General features: G+C 48.9%; 1 protein-coding gene and 1 long non-coding RNA gene across 5 annotated transcripts in view; one reads left to right on the top strand and one right to left on the bottom strand.

The window, feature by feature from the left end:
- Ngef (neuronal guanine nucleotide exchange factor) overlaps positions 1–21631 on the top strand; it is an 84005-nt gene that overhangs the window by 50936 nt on the left and 11438 nt on the right. Inside the window, exons 4-5 of the mRNA XM_010631783.3 lie at positions 127–269; positions 5003–5304. Coding sequence (XP_010630085.1) covers positions 127–269; positions 5003–5304 — 445 coding nt within the window. The remainder of the gene's footprint in view (positions 1–126; positions 270–5002; positions 5305–21631) is intronic.
- Positions 7744–21631, bottom strand: part of LOC117286374 — a 15294-nt gene continuing 1406 nt past the window's right edge. Inside the window, exons 3-5 of one of the 4 annotated variants that reach the window (XR_004517558.1) lie at positions 20957–21154; positions 8369–8469; positions 7744–7982 (exon numbers count right to left, since the gene is read on the bottom strand). This is a non-coding gene — a long non-coding RNA (uncharacterized LOC117286374). Of the gene's footprint in view, positions 7983–8368; positions 8470–20956; positions 21608–21631 lie in introns of those variants that run through there. The other 3 variants (XR_004517556.1, XR_004517555.1, XR_004517557.1) reach the window with 3 other exon arrangements.

Here is a 21631-nt window from a genome sequence, read left to right as displayed (position 1 = left end):
CTGGCCCTGGGTGCCCAGAGCACTGTGCCCCGGACGGCAGCCAGCCAGGCGGCGCCTGTCGCGAGCCCGCCGAGGTGTGTGTCCTTGCTTAAAAATAACCAGCCCTGCCGTCCTCCTCCCTGGCAGCGAGTCGTCCTCCACCCCGGGAAATGGAACCACGCCCGAGGAGTGCCCGGCCCTGGCAGACAGCCCCACCACCCTCACGGAGGCCCTGCAGATGATCCACCCCATCCCTGCCGACTCCTGGAGAAACCTCATCGAACAGATAGGTGGGTAACCTGGCAGGTGTGGGTTCATTCGGTTGCTTCCCTGGGTTCTAAATGCTCCAGGGGAGAAACTGCCAGGTGTCCTTAGTGCTGCACCTGACCAGGCTAGCTTAGTAGGTGCGTGTGTGACCTGGCTGTGGAGACCTCCATTCCCTCTGTCCCTGTCACTTCTGCCAGGAAGGTGGGGTGCAGCAGCAGCAGGCAGGGGGCCTTCCTTGAGCTCCCCGCAGGGAGGAGCTGGGGATACCCAGAGAAAGTTCACACCCTGTCCTGAGAACTCCAGCATTTGCATTTTAAAATCACTGCTGGTGACTTCAGATGTGTTCTCCTAGCCTCAGTGTGAGAGTGGCACGGTTTCTCCTTGCTAGTCTGGGAATGGTGCTGGCTACTTAGGGTATATTCTTCGCTGGCGTTAGCTGGCTGTGTGCTCACTTAAATAACAGTTCTCGATTTGGAAGATTTGTTCCCGAAATGTATGGTTGTCCTCAGCCCCAAACCTCAGACGGACACAGAGCGTCTCCAGGATGGAAGTGGGAGACTGGCCTCAGGCAGCTTTTCTGGGTGCCCCTGGTCCCTGGTGTCCCACAGCCCAGCGGGAGGTACAGGAGCCCTGGCTGCCGTGGGTTCAGCCCAGCCATGTGGCTCCTTCCCTGAACTGTGTCCCTGGTGGCCCCCAGCATGTGTCAGGCTGGGGGACATAGTAGCTTTTCACTTTGTATATGAGGAAAGTCTGATCTGAAACTGATGCCAGCTAGCAAATCCTGGTTCGGAAAGACTCCCGGAGCCCTCACACTCAGTCTGGGATGGAGACTTTGATGTCTGCCTCTCAGCTGGGCTCCCTGGCCGCGGAGCCAGTTCTGATCCAAGAGCTGCAGGGCCAAGCGGCTTCTGCCACCTCCTCAGGCTTCCTCCCCAGGCAGCCTCTGCACAGGGTCCGTCCCCCTGCAGGTGACTGCAGTGTCTTCTGCTCCTGGGGCGCACAGATGTAGGGGACAGCTCGGCCCTGTCCCCTGCCATCTCGGCCACACTGGGGACTTCATGGGGTGCTTGGGGACTCTACAGCAGCCTGAAGGCTTTGGCCGTGAGTGACATGCTCCTCTGCCAGGTGGCAGGAAGAGACGACAGGCTCCTGAGGACACAGGGGAATGAAGGAGGGGGAAGTGGAATGAGTCGGGGCCATTGTGTAGCCCCCCAGGTTGGATTTTTACAGCAGTCACCACATTGGCTGCAGCCCTGGTGGGTCATAGACCTGGGTCATTTTGTTGGTACTCCTGTGAGTGTGCAAAATATATGTACAGTGGATGTTTGAATTTAAGATTTTCTTGCAGTAAATGATACATTGCCACGAATTCCCTCAAAATCCTCCGCCTCACTCTGAACACCCTCATCCTGTTGTCCTTGCTGCTTTCTTTGTTCTGTTTGAGACAGGGTTTTGCTATGTATTTCAGGCTGGTCTTGAACTCACTATGTAGCCCAGGCTGGCTTTGAACTTGCAGGGATCCTCTTGCCTCAGCCTCCCAAGTGCTAAGATTGCATTCTTGACTCTTTCTGAAGCCTGTCTGGAAGTGCTCTTCTCTAGACCGGAGGTGCGATCAAAAATGCAGTGACTACTGCTGTCTAGTGTCCCTGAACAGAGAGGCTGCTCCTAAAAACATCAGCGTAGCCTCCTCCATCGTACTCACTGGATCTGGCACCATGTGACTTCTGGCTCTTCCCCAAAGTCAAAATGACTGCAACAAGGCAACGTTTTGAATTGACTTCAGACACTGAGGCAACTATGACAGTGCGACTAATGACACTTATGAAAGAGAACGCCAGAGCTGCTCCAGAAAGTGGCAAGAAGAGAGGATGAGGATGTTCAAAGCGAGGGGAGGATTTTCAGGAGGATTTGTGGCAGTGTGTCTTGTAATAAAAAGAAAAGCTACCCATTCGCTGTATTTTTCAATCACATTGCCTGCGTGTGCATGTGTGTGCATTGTGCAAGTGTGTGTGTTGCTGCTGTCTCCAGAAACTAACATGATGCTTGGCACATAGATGTTGCTCACTCAACACAGTAGTAAAGGTTCTGCCCTTTACACGTTGCTATTTGCAGGATACAAAGGGGAAACCATTGTCTTTGTGACAAGGGATTTGGAAGGAGTCGGGTGTTGTATGAGGAGCTGGGGTCCCCATCCCGAAGGAGTGCAGCCATCCCCAAACAGGTCATTTTCCCAAGGGGAGGTGGCAGCCACATGCTCAGCTCTGCAAGCAGGAGATACCAAGGGCCAGCTGAACGGGAAAGTCACATTCCACACAAAGTTGTACCCACTGAATGTACAAAATATAAACTAGGGAAGGATAATATATCAGCTGTACATCAGGTAGAGGTTTCCTCGAATACTGTGCATTTCCTCCAGTAAATCTCTTTTCTGTGGTAATCAGAATTTAAAGCAAATAAAAATAAAAAGTTATGAAAAGTGGCCACACTGTATGTCATAACTCTTGGTAATCCCAGTAATCCCAGCAAAATCGGAGTTTAAATTATATTATAAATATATACTTTGAGGGGGAAGTAGGAAATTTTTAAAAATTCTAAAATGACTTGAATTGAGAGGCTTTGGCTAAAAGTGACAAAATATTCAGAAAAAAAGTGACCGTAACACCACCTGCCTCACAAGTGCAAGGACCCAAGTTCAATCCCCAGTACCAAAAAAAAAGTGACTGCAAGCCATAGCTGTGGTCTGTCTCAGTTAATGAGCCAAGAGGAAGGAAGATCCAAAGCTGGTGCATTTGCCTGAACAATCATCGGCAGCCCTTTCTTATTTCCCAGCTTCATTTGGGGGCCAGGGATTTAGCTCAGTGCCATCTGCCTTACAAGCGCAAGGTCTGGAGTTCGATACCTAGTACCAAAATGAAAAAGATCTCTGGTGAGAAAACCACCTTCATTTGGGCCTTGTGAGACAAGATGGCTGCTATTGCTCCAGGTATTGCACACTCAAGCAGCCATCCATAAAAGCAGGAAAGGTGGTTTGTCTTCCAGTGTCTACTGGGGACACGTTTTTGAGAAGCCCTTAGAAGATGTCCCCTTACTCTCTTTGGCCGTGTCTTTATCTGTTTCTCTTCTATAATAAAAATACCTTATACTGAATATCTTACTCTGTTTCATTTGCTGTAACAAAATTTCTAGGTCTGAGTATTTTATAGGGAAAAGAGGTTTATTTAGCTCATTGTTTGGAGGTCTGAGAGCATGGCACCAACATCCACTAAGTGCTGCTGGAGTCACTGACTGCCACACCATGTGGCAAATGGCATCACAGGAAAGGTTGCCTGGTGAGACAGGAGCCAGCTCACTCTTTCTAGAGCACAGAGCTGGTCCCACTCGGGCCAAACCCTGACCCCTGGGAAGCTGGGGGTGGAGGGAACAGAGGGGAGGTAGCCAACAGCATCTGCCACCACAGGATTTCAGAAATACTCTTTTTAGCCCAACTACCCACAAAGCTAATATTTTTGTCTTTCAGCATTTGCATCCCACTGAGAAACTGGAGATAGTATTTACCCAGGACTTGGTGGCTGTAGCACGCATTAGACATGTTTTTGAACCTAAACAAGTACGCTACGCCATGCCCAAGGCCTGGGATTGATCCCCACTGATGGGGGAAATCCTACAGGAGACATTTCTGTGAAGGCTGGAGACTGCGTTTTTGTTTTGTTTTGCTTTCTGGGACAGGCTCTCTCTATCTAGCCTAGGCTGGCCTTGAACTCACTGCAATCCTCCCGCCTCAGCTTCCTTGGTACTAGGAGTACAGGTGTGCACCACCATGCCTGCCTGGAGACTGCATTTTTGAAAGGTGTTCAGAAGATGTTTGAGTACCTGTTAGTTGGATGCACCGTGCTAAGCCCTGGGAAGTTAACCCAGGTCAACCTGCAGAAACCGCTGTAGCGTCAGAATCCCAGGGTAATAATTAGCTCTATGTCTATAGCTGTTCTCTCAAATGTCACAGTTGCGCTGACTTACGTGGTGACATGGGACCTGTCCTTATACATTTCAGCCTGGATCGCATTTAGCATATACTGATTTTCTTTTTCATTCCTTTGTCATTTGAACTCCGTGTTGGATTCTGCTGGATTGTGACATGGGATCTTAATTGTGTGGAGTCCCAGCAGTCCCCTACCCCCAGCCCAAAAGCTTTATGAAGTTGAGTTAGGGAAATTGGAAGCCAATTAATTTACAGGGCAGATTTACGAGGTTCTTGCTCAGTAGTGTAACTCATGAAGCCGAGTTTGGGATTTCAGAGGTAGCTGGTCTCTCTCTTTCCTGCCATTTAGATATATTTTTGTTGCTCCTTGGGGTCTTCGGCTGGATTAGACACTGATTTTCCCTTCAGCACGAAGATTTACAACTACTCCCATTTGGCAAATGAATATGCTTGAGTTTGAAGACTGAAATATTCAGGGCTGTGAAAAGATCCTTTTGGGGATATTAAAGCATAACTGGGACATTTCCATCAAGTCTGCATGTGCGGCAGTGAACATACCCAGTCGTGCATTCTGGTTTGGCCCATTGTGAGCACTGTGGGGTGTATCTGTGGAGTTGGATTGCCAGTGTTTTCAGGGGTGACTTCATTTGTTGGGGAAAACTGCACACACGCAGCTCTTTTCCCTAAAAAAGTAGAGGACAGCGGTGCTTTCTGTGACCTGGATCCTGCTGCTGACACGCGCCAGGCCTTTTCCTTTTCTTATTACAACTCTGATTTCAGGGCTCCTGTATCAGGAATACCGAGACAAATCCACTCTCCAAGAAATTGAAACCAGAAGGCAGCAGGACGCGGAAATCCAGAGCAATGAGGACGGGTCCCCAGCGGGCGAGGACACTCCCGAGGATGAGGAGGAAGACGAGGAGGAGGAGGAGCCGGCGAGCCCACCGGAGAGGAGGCCTCTGCCCCAGATCTGCCTGCTCAGCAACCCCCACTCGAGGTTCAACCTGTGGCAGGACCTGCCTGAGATCCGGAGCAGCGGCGTGCTGGAGATCCTACAGCCGGAGGAGGTCAGACTGCAGGAGGTAGGCGCTGCGGGGCTTCTTGCTCATCAGGGCAGGAGCAGGAGGAAACCCCGGGCGGAGAGGACAGGGGTGAGGGGCCCCCTGGCACCGGAAGAATCGCTCGCAGGGTTCATCCAAGAAATAAGCATTATAGTATTTCCCAGGCGGCGGCAGCCACCTGGTTTCCTTTCAGGCATCTCCCTGGCAATGTTGAGTGTGCAAAGGGTTGCTACTTTGTTGGGTGGGAAGCCTGTCTTTGCTGCTGTGGGAATTTCCACACGCGTGTGGCACTGGGCACTAGGTGAGGTTGGACTCGTGACAGTGACATTGCTGGCAGGCGCCTGCAGGTGACCAAACTCTGCTGTTTCTTTTCACTCAAGTCTCATCCCACAAGTTTAAATTGGAGCCATTTGAACTTTCCGTGGGGAAAGACTTGGAAGGAGAACCTCGGCCTAGCCACTCCCTCCTGAAATGGTGCAGAAACCGGGGTCCCGCGCGGGTCGCCCCTCTGTTTGGTGGACATCAGCTGACATGGGGCAGGCAGAAGCCAAGTCACCGGCCGAGGGCTCACTGCTGGCAGGGGACAGTCCCTAAAACCAGCAGGGACAGAAGTGAGTGGCTGAAACATCTGAGTATTCGAGTTGAGCAGAGTACTTGAGTGTCTGGGAAATTGTGCTGCTTAGAGAGATAAGTATGGTCCACAATGAGGAGAGAGGGTCAGAGGCTGGGGATATGCGCGCATGCGTTTGTGCGCATGCGTTTGTGTGCGTGCGTGCGTGTTGGGAATTTCTGTGCTGGGATTGGAACCCAGGGTCTAGTGCATGCTGAGCATGCGCTCCTCCATTGAGTCACGCCCCAACCGTGGAGCTGCATCATCTCTGAGCTGACAGCATCCTCCCACTCTGACCTTCCATATTCATTCAGCCCAAGCTGATTCTTGGTCCCAACTTCTCAGAGGCTCCAGAGGCCCTGCCTTCCCTAGTCCTCTTTCCTGCCTTGCTATATTCCTTAGAAACCTTTGCTCCTCTCCTTTATTTTTATTTTTCAAAAGCCCGGCAACTAGTTGGAAGGCAGAGGTAGGAGGATCACTTGAGCTCAGCAGTTCAAAGCCAGCCTGGGCAACACTGCAAGAACCTCATCTCTTAAAAAATAAATAAATGGCCAGGTGTGGTGGTGCACACCTGTAATCCTGGCACTTGGAGGGCTGAGGCAGGAGGTTCACTCCAAATCGCAAGTTAGCCTGGGCTATGTAGTGAGTTCAAAGCCAGTTTGACCTGCATAGCAAGATCCTGTCTCAAAGTAAAACAGAACCAATAAATAATGCGTGAATAATCAATGAAAAGCAAGACAGCAGACTCTCACCATTAATTATCAAGACTGAGAAAAGCTCGCAGCTCTGCGTCTTCCAACCCAGACTCAGGTTTTCCAACACTCTTGCTGCTAAGGAAATCTAGGCTCCGTAAATCCAGATTTTTAAACGCCACCCCCTACCCAGGGTTCACCTGGGGGTCCCGCCCAGGAGAGTCAGGAAAATGTTTCCATTCTCGCACCCTCGTAACTCATGAGCAGTGATTTGTAAATGACGGCATCACGAGTTTGCTTTTGCTTTTTCAAATGAAATTTCTGGCATAGAGCTTTGAGATAAACCCTAACACACAGAGCTTAAGGACATGGCGTGAAACACTGCCAACACCCGTGGAGCTAAAAGCAGAGAAGGAAGGGTCTCCTCCATGTCACACAGAAAAATAGAGAAAACGGTGTGAAATAAGGCAAGAGAGGGCCGGGGATTTAGCTCTGTGGTGCTGCCGCCTGCCTCGTAAGCACAAGGTCCTGAGTTTGATCCCCAATACCAAAATAAGAAACAGAAATAAGGCAAAAGAGTTAGTAAGAGTGATAAATGTGAGTCGCTGAGACTCCTCTGAGGTCTGCAGTGGGCCTGAAAGGTAAACCCGCTGAGCAGACAGTGGAGTCAGGGACAGAAACATTAACAAGGTCAGTAGAGGCCTTTGGGCTAGGCATGGGTGCCCTCTACTTTGACAAAGGTTCTGCCTTATTTTTAAACGTTTTGAAACTTCCTAAGTAACTCAGTATGCTTTGTTTTTTAAAAATGTGACAGCGCTGATGTGTCCCACCCTTCCTCTGACCATAGAGACCAGTTCTGTCTGATTTCTTTGTCCCGATAGAGCACAGCCATTAGACGCTGCCTGCTTTTGAAGTCTAGACACTGATGGAGACTCGAAGTGCAAACTCCTCAGAGATCATTATGATGTTTTCCCCCAGTATTTCACACTGGTTTTAGCCCAGTGTGGTGGTGCACATGTGTAATCCCAGCATTCGGGAGGCTGAGGCAGGAGGATCATGAGTTCCAGGCCAGCCTGGGCTACATAGTGAGTTCGGCTTGGGTTACATAATAAGAGCCTGTCTCAAAAGGAAAGAGAGAGAGAGAGAGAGAGAGAGAGAGAGAGAGAGAGAGAGAGAGAGAGAGAGAGACTATTCAACAGCAGTTTGGTTTGGGTTATGGTTTTTATTTATTTATTTGTGCGGCGGTATGGTTTTTAGCAACTTGCCTTTACTGGGTTCTTCAGAGTATTCAGCTTAGTGTTTATAAACTTGCATTGAAATCCACTGGTTTTTAGCAGAAAACATCATACTTTCATCAGAGGTACAAGTGGCTTGCGTCCGCTCCACGAGGGGCACAGCTGTTGGAAAGTGGGGAGAGATGAGTTGCCCAGTCACCACCCAGAGCAGGGGCGCCTCAGACCCTGGCCCTGCTCAAGGTGGCAGAGGACACAGTTGGGCTGATCAGGAAATGGAGCGCAGCTGCTCAGGGAGCACGAGTCTGTACACTGAGGCTGCGACAGGGCCTGGCAGTGGGATCTCAGGCAGAATGAAGCTCATTTTTCATACGGAGCGATCCCGCCAGATTGCCATTCAGAAGGTAGCCCAGGCCGGGCACCCCTAACAACCCCAAATACCCCCAAAGCAGAGCCCTTTTGCCTGCTGCCATGACTGCAGAACTGGTAAATTCTACACCATGAAACTGTTTCAAGTATAAAATTATTTAAAATATTTTAAGTAAAATTACCTTCAGACTGTGTGTCCAAGAGCCATAAACAAATTCCCCGGCTCACCCAGGTACCCTGCCACAGTATCTCATTATGTGCATGCGGAAGGATCTCCCAGAACCTGAAATGGAAACACTTCTGTCCCAGGCCTCTTACATAAGGGACACTCGGGATTCCTCCCACCCTGCCCCAGCCTGTCATCCATTCCTCATTCCCTCCGATCCTTCCTCGGAGGAGGCGGAGATCTCAGGCTTTCCCTGGCTGAACTGGAGGACTTGTAAATGTTTCCATGAGTTTATTCGTGCTTTCCTTTTCTTAATCAGACAGCCATTCTATTTTTGCCCAGTTCTTTTCTATTGGGCCATGTGTGTCAATCTTAATTCATTAGCAGCTTTTTATATTGTTTTTGTTTTGTTTTGTTTTTGTTTTTGTTTTTGGTTTTTTTGAGACAGGGTCTCACTATGTAGTTGAGACTGATCTGGAACTCACTATGTAGCCCAGGGTGGTCTCGAACTCACAGTGATCCTCCTGCCTCAGCCTCCCGAGTGCTGGGATTACAGGCGTGCGCCACCATGCCCAGCTCATTAGCAGCTTTTTAAACACTCTGGATATTAATTCTCTTTCATGTCTTCAGGCATTTTCTCCCACAGTGTGGAAATGGGGCAGTGACAGGGCATGAGGTTATCTCACAGGCAGCAGTGCCCAACTGGCTGGGTTCCGATTCTCAGCTCTGCCGCTTCTCAGCTGTGTGATGTTGACTGGGCAAATCACACAACTTCTCTGTGCTTCAGTTGCTTTATCTGTAAGGTAGAGGTGTCTCACTCCACTTTCTGTTGTTAATCTGTGGTACCTGAGACTGGGTAATTTATAAAAAGAGGAGGCTGTTCAGACCATGGTTCTGGAGGCTGGGAAGTCCTTTCATGTATTTAAGCCGACATCCAGGTGCTGTCTTAGATCAGGGAGACAGAGCCCCAGGGGATGGGTCACGGTTAGTGGTCATGGCAACTGTGAGGTCGCAGAGTCAGGGGCAGGGCAGTGGGCATCACCACGTGCCCTGTTCTTGGACTGGGCCAAGCCGGGCAAGAAGAGCTGGTGGGCTGCAAGTGTCACCACCACTGGACTCTGGCCCCTCTCAAGCTGCGCTGCCCTCACCCCCATGCCCGTGGCCCCTGGGCACTGAACACCACCAAAAATGGGCTGTATCCTGTCTTAGTCACTTTCTTCATCACTGGGGCAAAATCCCTACCACTGACTGCTTAGGGAAAAAAAGGTTTATTTTGGCTCACAGCTTGGAGGTTTCAGTGTGAGATAGGCCGGCTCCAAGGCAGGGTGGCATGGCAGAGGGCCTTGGCAGAGGAGAGCTGCTCAGGGCATGGTATACAGGAAGCAGAGAGGCAAGGGAGGAGCCAGGAGAGAGATAAACCCTTCCAGGCCACGCCCCAGTGCCCCACCTCGTCTGACCACAGCGAGTCAGCCTTGATCCCCAATAACCCGGTCACTTTCCAAAAACCCTGCCTGTGAGCGCATGACGCCCTTGGGGACGTCTAGATATAAACCGCATGTTGAGCCATAAAGAAAAGCCTATTTAAATTTTATTGAAATTTTAGAGACCATATCTCACCACAGTGAAATGAAACAAGAAAAACAGATATAAACACCATAAAACCTTCAAGTCAGAAATGTTTCAGATGCTCCAAACCTTGAGGATAAGAATAAATTTTATAACCATAGACTATATCCAAGATGATGAAGGTGCTCCATTTAAAGTCCCATAGAATGGTGCCAACGCTACCTTTAAATAAAAAGGCACAACCTTTCATGCTTTAATTGTTAAGTGAGGAATAAATACAAAATCAGATGAGCTCCTCAGATGTAGAGAAGACACCCAAAAAACACACTCCAAGGACAGCGGTTAGGGCAGAGACCCAAGAAGAGGCTGTGCAAGACTTGAGGAGATGAGCAATTTTCTAAAAAATACAAGCTCCCCAAAACAGACTCAAAAACAAAAACTTCAGGTGGTTATGAGGGCACACAGCTGTAGAACCAGCCACTGGGAAGGATGAGGCAGGAGGAGTCCCTGAGTCCAGGAATTCAAGACCAGCCTGAGTGACATGGCAAGACCCCGTGTCTTTAAATTAAATAAGTCTAAAACTCAAAATGTGAAAGGGGCCTGGGATTTAGCTCAGTGGTTTAACTCAGGACCCGAGTTCAATCCCCGGTACCAAAAAAAGTTAAAAACACAGAAGTATAGCAATATCCAAAACAATTACCAACACCTGCCGGACACAAGGGGGTACTGAAGGTTTAATTCCACTCAGTTCCACCGGCCAGCTTACCCCAGGATGCTGGAGCAGAAGTCAGAGAACAGATATCTTACTGACCAGGCACCTCTGTCAGAACTCTCGGACTCTCGGCCCTGCTTTCTGGGGTGAGGGCGACGGCAGCTGTGGACAGCAGGGGAAGGTGTGCAGGGGCTGTGCTCTGGACAAACTTTTCACAAACATGGGTGGCCCGCAGGGGATCAGATTACTGATCCCCGGTCCAAGGCATGGGATAGAGAGAAATCTGCAAATTGTTTGAAGGTAGAAAATTTGATAGTCAAGTCTGATCATCACAGCACATAAAGTGCAAATTTTAAAAAATTCACAATATAGTTGAAGACTCGTGTGTGTGTGTGTGTGTGCATGTGGTTAAAAAATAGTTTTTCTCTCTGTGATTAGTAGAACTGAGAGATATAAGATCATAAAGAATATAGAAGAATTGACCACCACTAACCAAATGGAACTCATTGATTCCTGCAGCCTACACCACCCAGCAGTAGCAGAAGTCCACGTGGAAGAGTCACCAAGACAGGCCGCTAGCACCCTGAACAATGTATGAGATTGAAATCATACAAAATACATTTTATGATCTTAAGGAAATTAAACTAGAAATCAGTAACAAAGAGAACAAGAAAATGGCTAAGGGTGCAGGTCAGAGTGCTTGCCTAGAATGTACAAGATCCAATCCTCAGCATGAGAGAGATGGTGGTGTGGGGGCGGGCAGGCAGAGAAAGGCGGAAAATATCCAAATACCTGGGAAATAAAACAGTTCAGTTGTAAAATGATCCCTAGGTCAGAGGACTCTCAAGGAGAGTTACAAATATTCTTAAATGGCAAAAAATGAATCTGCAACATACTAAAATTAGTGGGATGCTGCCAAAACAAGTGTTTAGAAGGAAATTGATAGCATTCTGCTTATTTAAGAAAGAGGAAGTTCACAAATCAAGATTTAAGTTTTCATGGTAGAACTAGTAAGGATGAGAAAGGTAAAAATCAAAGCCAGCACTTGAGAGAAATAATAAAAGAGCAAAATTTAAGAGACAAAAATTAATGAAACCAAAAGCTGGTTCTTTAAAGAGATCAATAAACTATAACTTGCTACCAAAATTGACAAAAAGAAGAGAAGATAAAAATTACCAATATTAGAGTAAAAAAGGAGACATGACAGGCCTCACAGACATTAAGAAGATTATAAGGAAACAACTATGAACAACTGTGCATGCAAAATACTGACAACTTGATCCAGGCATGCCTGTAACCCCAGCACTCAGGAGGCTGAGTCAGGAGGATAGCCATGAGTTCAAGGCCAGCCTGAAGTACACAGTGAGACCCTCAAAAAACAAACAACAACAACCAATGTACCAATCGCTCAGCGACAAACTACCACAATTCACTCAAAAAATGTAATAGGTAACCTGAATAGTCCAATCAAAGCAATTGAAGTCATACTTAAGACCTTTCAAAAACTACCATCCCCTCAGGCCTATATAGTTTTACTAGTGAAATTTGCCAACCATATAAAGTAGAAAAAGTAGAACTCCTGCCCAACATTTTCCAAAAAGTAGAAAGAATACTTTGCAACTCTGTGAGGCTGGATCTCATGCAAAAATTTGAGAACTACAGCAGAGAAATAGAAAACTGCAGATGAATGTTCTTCAGGGTGTGTACATATCCTGAACGGCATATTAGCAATTAAAATACAGCAACATATGAAAAGAATAATATATCATGGCTAAATGAGGCTCATCCTGAGAATGTAAGCTTAGTGGAATATTTAAAAATCAACTTAATCCACCACACTGAACAGTATAAAGAAGGAAAACCACGTGAAAGCTACAATTGATGCAGAAAAAGCATTTGAAAATTTCAATGTCTAATGATTATTAAAAGTTTCAGCAGCCGGGCGTGGTGGCGCAAGCCTGTAATCCCAGCACTCGGGAGGCTGAGGCAGGAGGATCCCTGTGAGTTCGAGACCAGCCTGGGCTACATAGTGAGTTCCAGGTCAGTCTCAATTATATAATGAGACCCTGTCTCAAAAACAAAATTTCAGCAAACGAGTAGTAGAAAGGAAATTGCTCAAGAAGGATCTATTATTAAAAACTCTATAGGGGCTGGGGATTTAGCTCAGTGGTTCCGCTTTCTGCCTCAGAAGAACAAGGTCCACAGTTAGATCCCCGGTACAAAACAAAACCCTATAGGTAGCATTGCACCTAACAGAGGCTAAAGGCTCTCCCCTAAGACTGCAGACAAAAAGGCAAAGGCACAACGATGGAGAAAGGGTGGTCTTCCTGGCCTGTGTTGAAAATAGTTGAATGTATGCAAAAAAGCTTAACCTCATCCCAAACCTCATGCTGTATACAAAAATTAACTCAAAATGGATCATAGAAATACCTGTAAAGTGCAGAAGTTGAAAACTTTTAGAAGAGAACATAAGAAAAAAATCTTCGTAACCTGAGGTTAAGCAAAGCATTCTCAGATACAACACCAAATGGGTGATGCATAAAAAAAAAAACACTGGTGACTCGAACTTGATCAAAGTTAAAAACTTTTGCTGTTCAAAAGAGACCATTAACTGCCTGGTAAGCACAAGGTCCTGAGTTTGATTTCTGGCACACACACACACACACACACACACACACACACACAGACCATTAAGAGAATGAGAAGAAGTTTTAGACTTTTTGAAAAAAACATTTCTAGTCACTTGTCTCACAAGACACATCCAGGATATATACAAATCTCAGCAGGAAAATTTATAATGTAAAAATGGATAAAAGACAAACAGAAGCCAGGCGTGGTGGCGCACGCCTGTAATCCCAGCACTCGGGAGGCTGAGGCAGGAGGATCTCTGTGAGTTCAAGACCAGCCTGGGCTACATAGTGAGTTCCAGATGAGTCTCAACTATATAGTGAGACCCTGTCTCAAAAAACCAAAAAAAAAAAAAAAGACAAACAGATACTTCAACAGGGAACAGGGAAGAAAGATACATAGAAGACAATAAGTGCTCATACCAGTTTAAATTTTCTTTTTCCTATTGATTTTTGGGAGGTGGCGCGCACATGGGAGTGCTATACCACTAAGCAACATCTCAGGCCTTTTCTTTACTTATTTTTAAATTTTCAGACAAAGCCTCATAAATTTCCCAGGCAGGACTCAAACTTCAGATCCTGAAGGGCTGGATTATAAGTGGGCATCACCACTCCCTGCTCAAAACTTAGTATTTGCAACACACCAAGCTCGGCCTGATGCATGGAATGTGCCAATGCTAAGGAATTTTTCACTGTTCACGTAGAATCCAGACTTAATGAAGCATCCCGTGTACTTGTTACACTCTACCCAGCCTCCCATGCTGGGGCCCCGACCCATCCTTTGGCCTCCCACAAAGCCCTTCAGTTCTCTTGACGCGCTGGTGGGCGGTGCCAGGTGCCGGTGGGGCCACACAGCAGCTGCGCCCCTGGACAGTGCTGCGAGGGCTGCAAAGCGGGGTGGCCACTCCGGGAAGGGTGGGCCGTTTCTTAGGAAATTAAACATAGACTTCCGCTCACCAGGCAGCCCCACTCCTCGCTGTTTGCCTACAGCAACCCTGGACTTTGGGGTTGGATTGTTCTTTATCTCAGAATCTGCCCTGTGCATTGCATTGCATCCCTGGCTACTGTCTGCTGGGTGCCAGAGCAGCCCGGCCCCCTCCCGACACCCCAGATGTCTCTGGACCTTGGACTGTTCCTCGAGGAACACGATAGCTCTGGCTGAGAGCCTCCCCCAGAGAACTGAGAGCTTACGTTCACACCACAGCGTGTGCATGTGTTCCATAAGCACCCCAGACTAGAAACAACCCAGACGTCCTCTAACGCATGGAGGGACAAAGTTCTCATATCCCTGCAGTGGTCCGCTCAGCCCCTGGGAGAAACACGGAGCACCATGGTGACCCCCGGAGGCACTTTGCTGAACCAATGAAAGAAGTCAGATAGGCTGTGAACTGTACGGTTCCAGGGAAGGGACATTCCAGAGCAGACCTAATGTGGGGCCAGGGCTCGGGTCAGTGGTTGCCTGAGATCGCAGGAGGGAGATTTGTTTTGGCCTGAAGGAATTATTGAGTCTTTTTTTTTTTTTTTTTTTTTTTTTTTTTTTTTTGAGACAGGGTCTCACTATGTAGTTGAGTCTGACCTGGAACTCACTATGTAGCCCAGGCTGGTCTCAAACTCACAGCGATCCTCCTGCCTCAGCCTCCCGAGTGCTGGGATTACAGGCGTGTGCCACTATGCCTGGCTTATTGAGTCTTGATTGTACAGTTGCTTAACATGAAGTTATACATGTGTTAAAATTTGTAGAACTGTTTGTAGTCTATTTTATTATATGATAACTTAAAAAGTAAAATGTTGTCAGAGGGTTGAATGTTTCTGATTTCTTTTTGTTCAGCCTAACAAAGTACTACTCTCCCACAAAATTAAAACTTTGGTCTCTCTCTCTCTCTTTCTCTCTCTCTCTCTCTCTCTCTCTCTCTCTCTCTCTCTCTGTGCCTGCCTTGCAAGTGTAAGGTCCTGAGTTTGATCCCCAGTATAAAAAAAATTATATAAAACATAAGAAAATCAAATCTAAAAAATATACATTGAGCAAGTATAAATTAATGCAAAGATGGTATAATATTTGGATGTTTGGGGCCAAAATGTATCATATTGATAGGCTAGATAAAAATATACACTGAACTTCAAAGAGGTTGACGAGGAAAGGAGTCCATCTGTTACCATCTAAATAAAGCTCAGAAGGATGTTTTTGGAGATTTATAAAGAATATCTTAAATATGAAACCAAAATCGTACATAATGAAGAGTTGCCGTGACAATTAAGGCGAGACACAATGCTTGCTAACATCATTTGGTGTGGTTCCGGAAGTCCTAGCCAGGTCAATAAGTGAGAGAGGAATAAGAGAAAAAGTCATAAAGAAGGAAGATCGAAACCATCATCTTCCAATGAAGGTTGCTTTCTTAAAATAACCAAAGGAGCCGGGCATGGTGGCGCACGCTTGTAATCCCAGCACTCAGGAGGCTGAGGCAGGAGGATCTCTGTGAGTTTGAGACCAGCCTGGGATACATAGTGAGTTCCAGGTCAGTCTCAACTACATAGTGAGACCCTGTCTCAAAAGACAAACAAACAAAAAGATCCAAAGGATTCAAATAAAACTACAGGGCCTAACAAGGCAGTTCTGAAAGGTGGCTGGGTATAAGATAAACACACAAAATGTGTTGTCTTCATATGTCTGCAAGACCCAGATTTCAGTCAATGAGAAAACTCTACCAGTAAAATGAACACTCTAAAGAAAAATGGGCAAAGCAAGTTACGTAGAAAAAGTACAAATAACCAGTGAATAAATTAAAGAAAAACTAAAAGTCAAAACTCATAGTAATCAAGGAAGTGCAAACTACAACCACACTGACGTATGGGCTTCTGTATTTCCAAATGGGAGACTTTTTTTTTGTAGTTTATTAGTACATGCACGTAGAACATAATGTTTACATTCTTTGTGGAAATATACTTATATTTAAAACCTACTATTAAGGAATTTTTAATGAGTGCTCTTGGACACAGATGATAAGGAGAGAATAGTATATGTTATCAAACCCCAATTAGAATATATTTGTATATTTTCTAATATTTCTACTTCTAGATGTTTATTTCGTGAAATAATCAGGCATGTGCACAAATATTTATTAAAAGGTCCATCCCAGCAAAAATTAAGACAAGCATGAGGAGAAGAAACCTAAGTGCTCAATGACTGGGGAATTGTCAAGCAAGATAGTATTTAGCTATACAAAGATACAAACATTAAAAATTTTGTTTTCAAAGAATAAAGATCCGATCTCAAAAACAGAAAAAAAAATTCTGTATACATATTTGCAATTTCCAGTTGCAAATCCAGATATTTAAAAATAAATGAGACTGACTTAACTGTAGCAGTGAAGCTACAGTCAGTCATGAATAGCATGGACGTGTGGTTTGTCTGATTCCCTAGTTTTCAGAGTTTGACTTTTCATATTTATTTGTTTATTTTTGGTTTTTTGAGACAGGTCTTGCTCTGTAGTTCAGGCTGGCCTTGAACTCACTATGTAGGCCAGGCTGACATCAAACCCACGGCAATCCTCCTGCCTCAGCCTCCTGAGGGCTAAGATTATAGAAGTGAAGCGTGCCACCACGCCTGGACCTCACATTTATTTTAAAGAGCTTTTGCAAGCACATGAGAGTGAGTCTTTAGGTTCTACATTGTAAACCGGCCAGCATGTGTGGGCTGCTCTTTATGCCATTTGTATTAAGCCAAGGAGGGCAGTTCGGTCTACTGCAGACTTCTCTTGTCCCTGAGCTGCAGAAGCCCCAGGTCTTGGGGAGCTCCTGTTCACCTCAGGAGAGCGCTCCACAGTGGCCTAAGTCTTAGTCCTGGAGGATTTGGGACTTAAGAACAAAGTAAGTTTTCTTAATTTGTAAGTAAATTTCCCAGCTGCAGTGGGCACACTTCACTGTGCAGGATTTTCTTCTCTCGTTTTTTATTTTCCAAGTTGTTCTGAAGCTCTTCATCCCCTCCCTCCCTTGGAGGCTTTCAACACCTTGGCTTGAGAAAACAACTAGGATGTATTCCAGTTAGAAGGTTAGGAAGGAGGCCATGGGAGAAGGGTAGGGAGAGCTGGGAGCTTTTCCAGGAAGTGCTGGGAGGAGGTGAAACACAGAAAGGGGGTAAAGGGCAGGCAGCAAGGTGAACGTGGCGGTGCATGCTCCTAATCCTAGCTACTCAGGAGGCTGAGGCAGGAGGGTAGAAGGTTTAAGGCTAGTCTGGGCAATTTCGCGAGACCCTGAGGTCTCCACATAAAATGTAAAGGGCTGGCCGACAACGCTTCCTACCGTTGTCCATCCTCCCCGTTGCAGACAAGAAGGAGAACCCCGCCCCAGGGGCCCGAAGCAGCCACTACCCGGATGGGAACCAGGAGGGCGGGGACCCCACTGTCACCCGCCCAGTCTGAGTCTGCTCAGCCTCTGAAATCACTTTTGTGTTTTGTGGTTGTTCAGCCTGTTTTCACAACTTAGAATTTGCATGCATTTCTCCTCCTCCTCCTCCTCCTCTTCCTCTTCCTCTTCTTCTTCAAAAGGAAAATGGTCTAGTAGGAAATTACCGAGGGCTTTTAATACAGACCTCTATCAGAAATGCGAGTTGGCAACGCTGTTGTTTACTTCCCCCCACCCCGAGTCCTACACTTCTCTCTTTAGGATAAACCCTCAATTCAGCAGAGGAGTCCTGCATGGGGACAAGGACTGGGAGTGTCTCTCTGCCTCACAGTGGGCACTGCACCCTCTCGAACCACAGCCCAACTGTTTGGTGTAGAAATAGCACTAATAGCAACTTCAGCAAAGAAGCAAAGGTAGCATTTGCCATGTTTTGAAATTAATCCTTTGGGTAACTAATTTATGCCCCTCACACAAATTTCAAACAGAGCAAAAGCACTTGCAGCAAGAGAGAATCTGTCCTTGCCGGGCTCCCTCTTGGCACACCTGGGGTAAGGAGAGTGTGTGTTTGTTACAGAAATGGTGAGCTGCTGTGTGTGCACCACTCTGTCCCAACCTCTTTTTCACTTAGCAAAACAGTACCCTGGTCTCTCCGCATCCCTTCATTTTTTTGCAGCTCTGGAGCTGTGTTTCCTCGGTGTTCCGTAGTTTAACCAACCCGTTTGATGAACATTCACAGTCAGAACTGTTGTGTGTCGGGAATGTTCATTGCACAATTATTTGAAATCCTAAAAGATCGAACTTGTACCCATACGATGCCGTAGGCATCGCGAACTGGAACTCCAGGTGTGGATCAGATGCTTTGGCCTTGGGCAGAATCCAGTTGTGTGCAGGCTGTTTCCCGGCTCCTTCATCTTGGCTCCTGCGTGGAGTGGAGATGGGCTCTCACTGCAGCTCTGAGCTGCGTTTCCCTGTCCAAGGGTGGGGCTGGACGTCCTTCCAGCAGTCCGGTGCTTTATTTACACATCTGAGTGTGTGCATTTTTTACAGATCATTTTCCTCTTAACCAGCTTGTCTTGAGGAAAATGAAGGACTGGCGTTTGTGACCCAGGTGGCTTGTTGAGGCTTGGGTTTGGGGGGCTGGTGGTGTAGGGGGCACCGCGGGGCCCCAGGGCTGCATCTAAAACCTGAGTGCGTCTAGTCCCGCAGCACCGGAAGTAGCGCTGCTCCCCACCAGGTGCCCTGAGACTGTGTCACCTGCTTGGGCCGGGCCCTGCCGGCATCTTTCCAGGTTCACGTAGAGATCAGGGTGCGCTCTGGACCTTGACTTACTGTCATCTTCATTTTATTTTTTTGAGGGTCTCATTGTACGTTCCGGGCTGGCCTTGAATACCTTACTATGTATCCCTGGCTGGCCTTGAACCCACAGTTATCTTCCTGCCGCAGCTCCCAAGTGCTGGGATGGGAGGTGTGGCCCTGCCAGACTTGGCTCCTTCTCACCGTTCTTCAGTCCTTAACTAGCAGCCATTTCCGCATCACCTCATAACCGCCCCTGCCTGCGCTGTGCAATCGCCACACCAGCGAGGGAGTGCGGGGCGCATGGAGCCTTGCAGCCCATCACCCCTGGAAGATGCTAGTCTGCCGGCTGCTAGGGTGGACAGCAAAAGGGCCCCGAGGACCAGCATCAGAGTGGACACGGCCCGGAGAGGGGCCTGGGCCACCGCTCCTCATTGACCCCCACTGCAGTGAGGAGCTGGGGTCGCCCCATGAGACCGCCCACCTGAGCCACAGGCTTGGCAGTGGGGTGGCTGCCATCACCCTGCTGCCCTGGGGACTCGGGGCCCAGGTCATGGGGCCGGAAGAGGGCTGCCAAAGGGTGACACCCCCAGCCTCTGAGGGAGCCTGAGCTCAAGGGGGGACCCCAGACCCCCAGTCCCTGCCTTCCTCCAGGCAAAGGCATCTGTGCCAGCAGTTGAGAGGTGGCTCTGTCCTCAGCCGGCTGAGTGGCTCCCTGTCAAGGGAGTGGTTTCCTGCCAGGAGGCTGCCCACCAGCACTGTCCCTCCCCAGCACACAGAAGCACTTGCTGGCCTTCACCAGCTGCGTGCACCTTGACTCTAGACCTCCAGGGCTGTAAGAAATAAATCTCCCTTCTGTATCAAACAGCCAGTCTCAGGCATTCCCTTCCAGCCCCACAAAATGAACTAAGATAGGCAGGCACCAGGCATGGGGACGCAGACGACAAGTATGACAGCCAGAGGTCCCCACTGTAGCTCTTGGCTGGAGCCCCAGCCCTGGCGCTCAGGGTCCTCCCTCACACTGGGGCGCGTCTTGGTATCACCCAGGAATCTGCTCCAAACACAGGTGTGCGAATCCCAGGGCCACTTTCTGCTGACTCGAGGGGTCTTCCCTGCACTCCTGGTGTCTCCTCCAAGGACACCACTGGCCCTTAGGACCTCGTTCAGTCCAAATCACCATCCCCAAGTTCAGTCACACTGGGGTTTGGGCTTCAGCGTGTGAATCTGGGGGACTCAGTTCAGTGCATAACCAGTGGGGACCCCTGGCTGCCAGAGGAGACCCCTGCTGCTGACCCTAGGGGTCGCAGGTGAGAGTGGGGTGCTGAGGTCCAGCGACTGAGAGGGTCCCAGCAGGGTGAAGGACCTGGGACCCTGGGGCAGGGGGCTTGTGTCCTGGCCTTCCGAACCAGAGGCAGCCATGGTCTGCCGGCCTCGGACTGGGAGACCACAGAAGTCAGCTGATGACCCAGGCCACGAGGGGGCACCGACCACAGTGGCTCCTTAACGAGGAGGTTGGGGAAACCCAGATCCAAGAAGAGCGCAGGGGTGGCCCCAATGATCCGGGATGGCACTGCTGGGACTGATTTCAGAGGGTACAGGGCTCCTTGCGTCTGAGGGAGGTGCTGTTTCCTGGGAGCCTGCTGTTGGCAGCTCTGGGGTCTCCTCTGTTTCTGTATGCGCTGCCTCTCAGCCACCCGGCCAGTCCTGAGCCTCCTGGTGTCCCTGCCTGGCACCACTGGGCAGCTCGGCCCTGAGCTTTGTGTGGGTTGTCAGCGGGGTGCAGGGCCAGTTCAGGGTCCCCTCCCAGGCCGGGTGACCGGTCACCTGAGTCTCCACTGTGCGGGCAAAGCCACACCATCAGCGGGAAACCTAAAGGCTGGAGGCAGGAGGCCGAGCTTCCGGGGTGTGGCTCCCCTCGACCAGCCGATGTGGCTTCGGCCCCTGAATGGGAGCTGGTGGCCACTGCCCAGAGCAGCCCCACCTCCGACTCCACACCACCTGTACTGACCGCTCGTGAGCAATGCCAGTCGTCTGGATGTCACCCACCGAGGGCCAGGCAAGAATGGGCCGAGCAGGAGCAGCAGAGGGAAATCTCAGGGGCAGCGCGTCATTGGCAGACACAAGATGGAGCTCCGAGGGGCTGGGGCTCCATGGTGTGGCCCCGCCTTGTGGCTTAGGATCCCCAGCGGCATCCTGGAGAGAGAGACTGACAATGGGGGTTCTCTGTAGTGAGCACCCGTGTGCCCACCCCATCTACACTCACTCAGACCCCACTGTGCACTCAATTGTACTCACACTCGTGTACACGCGTTCACACAAACCCACACTCGCATGCACACCCATTCACACACACCGTGACACTCACAGACCTGCTCGCGTGTGCACCCACACACTCATCCGGGACACACACACACGCACACTCTCTCTCTCACACGTCTGCTCCAGGCCTGAGGTGTCTCCCTGCGCCCTCTCGGGGAGATGTGAGCCCTGTGTGCCAGCGGGACGGAGCCGTGCTCACCCCTGAAGCTCAGCGCTCGCAGTGGTGCGTGCAAGGGGAGTGGATGAATGAGGCTGTGAATCGGGGAGAGCAGGACCGGGGCAGGGGATGAATGGATGGGAGATTCGGAACGAATGGGGGAGCGGGGATGGGAGGACGAGGGGGGGGGGGGGGGGCAGGGGGGCG

This window comes from Fukomys damarensis, unplaced genomic scaffold, assembly GCF_012274545.1.
Source record: "Fukomys damarensis isolate Sample0158 unplaced genomic scaffold, DMR_v1.0_HiC HiC_scaffold_16, whole genome shotgun sequence".
NCBI classification, from domain to species: domain Eukaryota; kingdom Metazoa; phylum Chordata; class Mammalia; order Rodentia; family Bathyergidae; genus Fukomys; species Fukomys damarensis.
The sequence above is the reverse complement of the archived record's forward strand: the minus strand, read 5'-3'. Positions and strand labels throughout refer to the sequence as shown.